The 10,371-nt window shown below is 47.1% G+C and overlaps 1 protein-coding gene across 5 annotated transcripts in view; it reads right to left on the bottom strand.

The window, feature by feature from the left end:
• The window catches only part of STX1A (syntaxin 1A), a 313,683-nt gene that overhangs the window by 89,850 nt on the left and 213,462 nt on the right, over window positions 1–10,371 (bottom strand). For all 5 annotated transcript variants that reach the window (XR_003095558.1, XM_006029900.3, XM_025211368.1 and 2 more), the window contains exon 4: window positions 10,009–10,083. Coding sequence is in view for 4 of the 5 variants with exons in the window: in XM_006029900.3 (XP_006029962.1) it covers window positions 10,009–10,083 (75 nt within the window). In the remaining variant the exon portion in view is untranslated. The remainder of the gene's footprint in view (window positions 1–10,008; window positions 10,084–10,371) is intronic.

Below are 10,371 nucleotides of genomic sequence, written 5' to 3'. Positions count from 1 at the left end.
ACTCTTTCCTAGTGGCAAGGTCCCCAAGAGTGATGAGAGAGTACTTGCCACCCCTCAGGACCTTTTCTATAGGGTAACTTAGAATCACAGAATCACAAAAGATTAGGGTTGGAAGGGAACTTGGGAGGTCATCCAGTCCAACCCCCTGCTCAAAGCAGGGCCATCCCCAACCAGATCATTCTAGCCACGGCTTTGTCAAGCCAGGTATTAAAATCCTCCAAAGATGGAGATCCCACAACCTCTCTGGGTAACCTGTTCCAGTGCTTTATATCCCTCCTGGACAGAAAGTTCTTCCTAATATCTAATCCCTTGCTGCAACTTGAGACCACTGCTCCTTGTTCTGTTATCTGCCGACACTAAGACTATTCTAGCTCCATCCACTGGATTCTCTCCAATTTGTCCATATCCTTTTTGTAGTGGGGAGCCCAAAACTGGACACAGTACTCCAGATGTGGCCTCACCAGTGCCAGATAGGTTTGCAGAAGGTAGGATTCTGAACAACAGCCAGCATGGCTTTGTCACGGCCAGGTCTCGTCTTACCAGCCTCATCTCCTTTTATGATCAGGTAACTTGCCACCTGGATAAGAGAGAGGAGGCTAACATTGTATACCTTGACTTCCAACCTTTGATCTGGTATGTTTTCTTAAGAAAAAATTGGAGGATTGTGGGCTTCACTGCGAGACAGTTAGGTGGGTAGGAAGCTGACTGCGGGGTAGGACCCAGAGAGTTCTAATGAACGGATCTGTGTCGTCCTGGCAGAAAGTGACCAGTGATGTCCCTTGGGGTCCATGCTTGGTCCAGTGCTTTTCAACATTTTTATCAATGATTTGGATGTGGGGGTGAAGAGTTCATTGTCCAAGTTCGCAGATGACACCAAGTTATGGGGAAGCATGGTCACGCTTGAAGATAGGCTACAGATACAGGTGGACCTAGACAGGCTGGCAAGTTGGGTGAATCGGAACCGGATGAAGTGCAACATTGAGAAATGTAAAGTGCTCTACCTGGGGATGAACAATCCCCTACACACCTACAGGCTTGGCAGCACCAAACTGACCAGCACCATGAATGAAAGGGACATGGGGGTAATAATAGAGCACAGTATGAATATGAGCCAGCAGTCTGATGCTGTAGCCAGCAGGGCAAATAATATTCTGACAAGCATCAATGGATGCATCTCCAGCAAAACCAAGGAAGTGATTTTTTTGCTCTACTCAGCATTGGTGAGACCACAGCTGGAGTATTGTGTCTGGTTTCCATTATAAATCCTGACTGTCAGCAAGTTATGAATTCATAGATTCTAGGGTCAGAAGGGAGCTCAGTGGGCCATCTAGTCTGACCCCCTGCCAGAGCAGGCAAGGAAAAGGTCACCAGACCTGGGATCATGTGAACCCAGCCAGGTGCCTGTCCAGTCTCCTCCTGAAGGCCCCCAAGGATGGGGCGAGCACCACCTCCCTTGGAAGCCCATTCCAGGTCCTGGCAACCCTGAATGAGAAGAACTTTTTTCTAATGTCCAGTCTAAACCTTCTCTCCAGTAGCTTATGGCCATTGTTCCTTGTTGTTCCAGGGGGTGCCCTGGTAAACAGATCGTCTCCTACTTCATGTTGCTCTCCCCTTATGAATCTGTACGCCACCACAAGGTCCCCTCTCAGCCTTCTCTTGGAGAGGCTGAAGAGGTTAAGGTCCCTTAGCCTTTCCTTGTAGGGCCTTCCCTACAGGCCTCTAATCAGACAAGTGGCTCTTCTTTGGACCCTCTCTAGATTGTCTGCATCCCACTTGAATTGCGGCATCCAGAACTGGACACAGTACTCCAGCTGCGGCCTGACCAGTGCCACATAGAGAGGAAGAATCACCTCCCTGGACCTATTTGTGAAGCACCTAGGGATACAAGACAAGGTGTGATTGGCTCTGCCAACTACTTCATCACATTGATGACTCATGTTCATCCTGGAGTCAACAGTGACTCCAAGATCTCTTTCTGCCTCAGTGGTGCTGAGAAGGTCGCCCCCCAGCCTATAGCTATGATGGCAGTTCTTTCTCCCTAGATGCAGCACCTTGCACTTGTCCTTATTGAATTGCATCCTGTTGCTCTCTGCCCACTTCCCCAACCTGTCTAGGTCAGCCTGGATCTGGTTCCTCCTCTCTAGGGTGTTATCTTCACCTGGACACCACACTTCTGGGCACCACACTTTAACAAGAATGTGGTGCAGCTTGAGAGAGTCTAAAGAAGGGCCACCTGTATGATGACAGACTTGCGCAGCAAGCCATAAAAGGAAAGGCTGAGGGACCTGGGACTCTTCAGCCTGAAAAAGAGAAGGCTGAGAGGGGACTTCGTAGCAGCTCACCACTACATCAGGGGAGTACATCAAGGGCTCAGTGAACAACTGTTCACCAGGAGTAATAGCCACAAACTCCTGGAAGACTGTTTCAGGTTCAACACTAGGAAAAACTTCTTCACAGTTAGGGTGTCCAGACTGTGGAATAAGCTCCCTCCAGAGGTGGTGCAATCGCCTTCCCTGGAAATCTTCAAGAGACTGGACAGTCACCTTGCTGGGCTCACCTGACTCCAGTTGTCTTTGCTGCCTGGTGCAGTGAGGCTGGACCGGATGATCTTCTGAGGTCCCTTCCAGCCTTACAATCTATGAGTCTATGAATAGAAGGGAACAATCATTTCCCTCAATCTGCTGGCCATGTTCCTACTAATGCAGCTCCTGTATGCCATTACCTTCTTCACAGGGGCACACAGCTGGCTCATATTCAGCTTATTGTCCACTGTAACACCTAGATCCTTTTCTGTTGAGCTGCTGCTTAGCCAGTCAGTCTCCAGTCTTGTACCACTCCATGGGGTTGTTCTGTCCTAAGTGCAGACTTTGCACTTCTTCTTATTGAACCTCATGAAATTTTCTTTTGGTCCACTCCTTCAATTTGTCTAGGTCTCTCTGAATTCTAGCCCTACCCTCCAGTGTATATGCTACTCCACCCAACCTGGAGTAATCTGCAAACATACTGAGGGTATACTCTATCCCATCTTACAGATCATTGATGAAGATACTTAACAAAACCAGCCCCAGGACCGAACCCTGGGACAGTCCACTCGATACCAGCTACCAACCAGACATCAAGCCATTGATTACTACCCTTTAAGTCCAATGATCCAGACAGTTCTCTATCCACCTTACAGTTCATTCATCCAACCCATACTTCCTTAGCTTGCTTACACGAATGGTGGGGGAGACCGTATCAAAAGCATTGCTAAAGTGAAGGTGTATCATGTCCACTGCTCTCCCTGCATCCGTGGAGCCAGTCCTATAAGGTCCTAAATGGCCTGGGCCCTACATACCCAAGGGGCTACCTCCTCCTTTATGTTCCATCATAATCCTTAAAGACAGCCAAGAACAATCTCCTTTAAATTACATCTGTCCACCAAGCTTGTTTGGCAAAAACATGGGAATTCATTCTTGACAGTCTCTCTTCAGCTCTGAAACACCTTTCCCCCTTGTGATCCATAAGAGCCAAATCCTGGATATTTTCCAGAAGAAAGTCTTTTTTTTTTATTTGGGCAGTTTTTTAGCAGATAGAGCTATGTTTTGGGATGATGTCTGGAGAATTTTTTTTTATCAATTTCTATGTTATGCTAATATTTTATCTATATTATGACATTTTATTTTTAGTATAGGCCAGCCTGAGCCTTTTGGGGACAGCAGCCTAGAAGGCAGGAAGGTATGGAAACCTAATGAATTTAGGACTCTGATATCGGTCTTCTCACTGATGACATTGCCCTCAAATGACACATTCTCACATGGGAATGTCACTGTGTTATAACCAAAGAAAAGGCCATCTAAGGCCATCTGCAAATAGATCTCATCAGCAATTTGCCTTCTCTGACAGTTTCCATAGGTTGTTCTCTTTTTTTCTGGAGGCCATTTAATTAAATTCACATTTTGCCATGATTGCCTGATAAATCAAACTCTAGAATGTCAAGCTCAGTAATGACTAATTTATTCTCCACAGAAGTGCAGTCATTCAGCCTTTCTGTCAGAGGATGTTTATTATGATGGAGACCAAAGAAAGAAAAAGGCAGCAGCTAAGACCTTCAGGGAATCTGACAGGGTTCAAGAACAGAATACTGTGCTCCTCCAGGTAGGATATAAGAAAGTGAAGTCAGGACAATAGCAGCAGGATCCTGGCATTTGAGGAATGTAACATCTCAGAGCCCGAAGGAGGCACTGTTGAGAAAAGAATCACTAAAAAGTTTACCTTGGCCTGTGGTTGGTACTGGCGAGCAGAATAGTACCATGAAGATCCCAGCTCACCTTTTGGCACTACATGCATATCTCCAGTGTGGCTTATGGTTGGGTGCCAGACAAGCATAGTGGCAGTCCTTTTTTACCTAGAAGTGATAAAATTGATGTCCACGGTGCCACATCACCATACAAAGTTCTGCTCGATACAGAAGGCAGCTGGTTGCCAGGTACTGCTCATATGGGAATCAAGGAAAGTCCATGCCAATAGTTCAAATACTAAGAAACACTGGAGAAGCTCTAGATTTTAGCACTAAAGTGCTTTTTAGGAACCCCAGTGACATTCATATGGGGATGCAGTGTTTCCTCAGACTTAAAACAGCAGGGATAAGCAGAAGTTTTTATGAGGAGTATTTTGAAGACAATTTGTTTCTCATTTCCTTCCTAGGCAATTCAGTTTGCCCTCCTCTGCTCCCATCTTTTCTCTAAGAACTGAATTCTTGAGTAAATAGCTTGAGGAAAGGAACTCTCGAGTCCAACACTACTGACTTCTGATCCTGCTATACATGAAGCCTGTGGGGCCAGATGAAGGCTGAGCCAAATATAGATGATTTGTCAAAATACTCCTGAATTGATTTTCCCTCAGCCAAAAAAAGTGACCTACAGTAAGTTTCCCCCAAACAAAATAAGGGTCACCCTTATTTAAATATAGTCTCTCTTTGCACTAAAGATGAATAAGAAGTGGAAGTGAAAGCTCTACGGGATACTCCTTCTTAGGGATATGTGAAGAGGTCCCTATTCTATTCGGATTTGGCCTGAATCAGGAACACTGATTCGATTCGTGGATTCAGAATGCTGTCCCTGATTCAATTTGGCTGAATCTGAATCTGAGGATTCGATGCTGATTCGGAGAATCAGCGATTCGGACATAGACACAGATTTAAAAGTTTTTCTACATACCTTGAGGTACCAGCGTGGCTTGTGATCACTGAGATGCTGGGGTGCATGGAGCATCCCACAGGAGTGTGGGGGGACCCTCCACATGCTCAGCAGCAAACCCAGAAGTACTTCCGGTTCACTTCTGGGTCCACTGGGGAGCACACTGGGAGACCCCCGCTGTGCCCCTCAGCTCAGCGATCGGCTGCAGGGGGACCTCAGGTGCCCCCACCCCAGACCCAGGAGGCACCAGTCACCGAGCCGGGGGGGGGACACAGGGGGGCCAAGCGTGCTGGGGAGCCTCCCACACTCCTGTGGGACACACCATCCACCTCAGCGCTGCAGCACATTTAAAGCTGTGTCTATGTCTGAATCTCTGAATCTTTCCGAAACTCTCTGAATTGATTCGGAGAGATTAAAGGGCCCTCTGATTTGATTCAGATTTGGAGATTCAGCCACCAAATCGGAATGAATCTCTACCGGAATTGGATCAGAGACTGAAGCTTCGCACAGCCCTACTCCTTATTTCCCCTGCCCCTTAAATTATGCTAAACAAACACTGATATCTAAGAACTGCAAGAACTCACAAGTAGCTATGAACATAAATTGAGATAAGAAAGCTGGCCTAGCTACAGACACTGGCATTTTTTCTGATAGTAGCGAGAAGGAACTAGCATGCCAGTTGGTCTTGCCCTACCCTTCCTGCCCTCTGTATGGTATACAGGGACAGTGACAGAGCACAGACATGGACTGGATGACCACTGCTGGCTGGGAACTCTAGTCTGAGGCACGCAAAGTGCAGGCACACACAGTATATGCACAATGGAGTACATACAGGGTCAAGTCCCCAAAGACCTTCAAGTCCAGTCAGCCCTGAGGCTGCTGTGACTGTTGCGGTACCTTAGATGCTGTTACAACCCTCCTAGGTTAGTTGAGTGGCTTTGTGTCACCGGCGATTTTTTGGGCAGTGACCTGGCTGTGCCCATCTCCTCTCCTGGTATGGATGGGTGTTGGTCACAGAGAGCTCATCTGCCTTTTGACAGGTGTTGTTTTTAGTCCTGCTGGGTGTCCACACACCCTCCTCATCCAGGATAGCCCAGGTGTGGGTGCCAGTTTAATTGCTGACAACCTAACCATGGAACAGGCTGTACTGGTTTACATGGTTACAGATAGCAGAACAAGAGAGGCCTGGCCTGATTAGCAAAATACCTTCAACCATCCATATTTGAAAAATGATGTGGGGTGGCCATGACAGTCACAGTGCTAGAGAAAGGCATTCTTACATGGCAGGCCTATTCAACACTAGCGCAAATTTCCAGAGCTGCATAATCATGGAACGGAGTGAAAATGTCTCCTGAAGAGGCAAAAACATTATTTTCCTAATTGTACAGGATGCAACAATTGGCCCTTGAAATGGCGCATGTCCAAACTTGTGCCCCAAAAGGCAAGCAGTCTGCTTTTGTAGACCAAACTCAGTGCCAAAAGGAAAGCTAACCAGTAAAGGAAAAGTTCAAGAGTCACTGCTAAAACTCTCTATGGACTGCAATTTCCAGACACTGTGGTCACCAGAATCACAGCAGGAGACACTGTGTAGCCCTGGCTGAAAGAGTCTGCCACCTGGGGCTCCAGTCTGCCTCAAGAGTTTCTTAAATCCATCACCAGCAAGACCTAGTCGGAGTATTCCTGCATGCTGCAGTCATCCTCGGGTCAATAGTCTCATTGTCTTCACTTCCTGGTTGTTACAAAGATTGATTCTTCTGATAATGGAAACTGTCCATCAGGTTCACTACACAGCCTTTTCTTTGTTGCCGCAAGGTAGAAAGATGCCAGCAAAATGGAGAGCACTGATAAAAGAGATGACCTTCCTTTACTCTCTCCTTCACTGCAGTCCTCTCTAGAAGGGCCCTGCATCTTCAGAACTGGCACCGTATATCAATCTGAATGACTGACCCAGGAGGGGAGAAGTATACATCTGGAATAAACTGATTACCCAGCTGGCCACTAGACATGAAGACTGTACTACTGATGCAGAGCCTAGTGAGGACAAATCTGTCTTGGCAAAAGTGACAAATACCAGAACAGAGGTTTTACCTTGTCCTGTAACTTCAAGCACAAGCACTCCAGAGAGGAAGGAGCCTCTGTCTCAGCACACTGGCCTGTTTCATCCTGTACAGGTGTTACATTAGTGCATTAGCCGGGAAACAGCTGGCCGTACAGAGAGTGGACCCATAGGCGAATAAGGATTAGTAATCATGGGACTGATTCCAATAGTCTCCCAACTGGCCCCAGGTGGGGCCAGGGCTTTAGATAGGCTGAAGGTCAGAGGGTGGCCACAGCCAGAGAAAAGAGGATCAGGGTACTGGTGGTACAGTGTAGAGAGATCCACGGTGCAGTACCATCTGTGATGATGGGGGTCCAAGAGGGAAAAGCATGCCAGGAGAGAGGGAGATCTGAGGGAAAGTACTGGACCTCTGAATCAGTGCAGGGAACAGGACAGGGCTTATGGGGCAGGAGAAGGCACCTGGAACAAGTGGCCTCGGAAGCCTGCATAGGGGACGAGAGACCGAGCACTCTGAAGGCGCAGAAGAGGGCTGTGTAAGAGGCTGAGGGTCTGAGGACCTGGAGGAGGGCTGCGTGAATGTAGATGTGTGACATAAAATTGCCCACGAGGATCCCTTCTACAAGGCATAGGGCATGGTGTAGGAGCCATGCAATTAGCTCATAAGGCAAAGGACTATAGCCATCAGGTGGTCACTAGAGCAAAACCAGGTCTGGGAAGCCCTGGGGCAGCCTCCCTTTTATAACCATAAAAGACATCAAGATGTGGCAAGCAAGTGAAGGAGAGAGAGTTCCCAGAGTGAGCAGGGCAAAAAGGGAATTTTTGGAGGCCTCCAGGGGCTTCTGGTCACCTCTGGGGATGTCACCCTGCTATACTGGTCATGTCTTGCAGAGGAGGTAGTTCCACTCTGTGTAATCTTAATGAGAGTGCCCTGGGAATAATGCATTCAGTATTGGGACCTGAAGACAGGCACATCTCAGATGTGCTCTATTAACAGAGGAAGACACAGTTCTTCCTTGAAGATATATATAAAGTTTACCCCACAAGGCACTCTTTTCAGCCATCAGATACCCAGGCAAACCAAACTGCTTTCACTTACTGTAGCCTTGTTTAAAGGAACAAGATGAGGGAAGCAACTCCTCCAACAAATGCCAGTGAAAACAGCCGGCCCATACAGATACTAATTACCACCCCAGCTGCTCACTAGGCCTTTCAGCTTCTGCATCTCAAACCCTCTCATTAGAGCTCTGCAGAAGTTCTTTCCTCTCTATCACTGTGCTCCAAAATGAGACTCTCTCCATGGGACTGCATTAACCCCTTCCTGCTGTCAGGATGCACACAGCCTATATAGCCTATCACAACACATTCATATCAGCAAAAAAAAAAATCAGACAAAGCAGTGACAGATACAACCTGAGGGCTGCACAGGGCAATTTACAAATAGATATTAAAGCTACAGATGGCAAACAGTTCATCAGAGGCAGCCTGAGAAAAGTGTAACCCCTACAGCAAACAAGTAATTGCTTGGTACAGTCCAGCTGGGCATAATTAGGGCCCACAGGATGAATCAGACATACAAGTTACGGCTAAATATCAGATGCAGGTCATCTCTGACTAGAAGGGTTGGGAAGCTCGTTGCTTTGGATCTTTCATACTAGACTGGAAGATACTAGTGAAGATCCTGCATGGACCCATCTTGTGGAGGCAGGGACCACACTGAGCAATCTACACATAGCTCTTCCTTCCCTAATACCCAACTATAATAGCATGGTCTGTCCCTGTAAGAAGGGGTAGCCAGGTCTATTAGGGATCTGCAGTTGCAGGGCCTTCGGCTAATAAGGAAGCATCCCACAGCTTAAAACCTGGAGGGGGAGAAGGGTAAGCTGCAGGGGAACAGTTTGCAGAGAAGAAAGCCATGAGTAAGACCAGCTTGCTACAAAGAAGAGCAAAGCTGCTCTACTGGAGGTCAGAATCAAGGGGATTCCCCTCCTAGTGCCTGGGACAGGGCATAAAGATCTGGATTTGTTTGCCTATTTGTCTGTTTGTTTGAGGCTTAAAGACTGTGTTTTAGTGGGGAGAAGTGACTGAGGAGCTCCTCAGGGAACAAACCTGCTCACAGAAGTCAGGATGCTAAGCAGTCCCTTTATACCAACTCTGATGCTCAGCTTTCTACACGAGTTCAGTTTGCTAATGGAAGGATATGGCCAAACTGTGGCACTGAGTGATTTGACTATGTGCCAAGCACTCCTAAATTTTGCAGGAATGGTAGTTTATCGGACACTTATGACATATCTTCTGTTTCCATCCTCCCATGTGCGTGATGAGGCTGGGAGCTGGGAAATATTCATTCTGTAGCAAAATACTCAATGCTGTGGTAACTGAGGAAAAATACTAGATTCCCTGGCCACACAGTCAGAGTCCACAGTATCCCAAACAAGATGGTCAGGGAGGGTCATTCCACTCAGCCATGTTTTAAGCTCTTTTCCAGAGCAGCATCATTTTCCATGTGGGTCAATTTATTTTTAAGAAATGATCTTCATAGCCAGAAAGACTAGATACTTAAAGCTGAAGGGAGCAATAAATGCCGCAGTACATTGTATAATTGCAAAACTGGAGCATACATAGCATTCTGAACTTGGTTCAATGGCACAGAAGCCACTGATCAATGTCTAGTAAGTACGCAAGATCCCTTTAGGGAGCTAAGAGACAGACTGGTGCAGGAGTCAGGAGGCCATTCGCTTGCATTCTGTAGGAACGCTGCAAACAGATACTTACTCTTTAACTTGGAGCGCACTTTGTTTGCCGTCTTTTTGATGTCGGACATTAATTCTTCTAGCTCGTCCTTTGTTTCTAGAGGGAGAAAGGAGAAAACAAAGTTGGTTGCCTTGGAGATACTCGATGATCCCAATTTGGTCAAGTCACTGAATGCCTTAATTGTTCAAATCATGCAAGCACATGCAGCCTCCATTCCCTCCCAAAAGGTCGACATGGGTCCCTTCAAGAAACTCACATTGTTACCCAGGCAACCTCTCCATCCAACCAGCAATCCTGCACCCATCCGGTTGCTAATTTTAGGCTCACCAGAACCAGGGCATAGGTCACCGTTGCCCAGCATCAGAAACTGAGTTCCTTCTACCC

The sequence above is a fragment of the Alligator sinensis genome, unplaced genomic scaffold, assembly GCF_000455745.1.
Source record: "Alligator sinensis unplaced genomic scaffold, ASM45574v1 scaffold773_1, whole genome shotgun sequence".
Lineage (NCBI taxonomy): Eukaryota > Metazoa > Chordata > Crocodylia > Alligatoridae > Alligator > Alligator sinensis.
The sequence above is the reverse complement of the archived record's forward strand: the minus strand, read 5'-3'. Positions and strand labels throughout refer to the sequence as shown.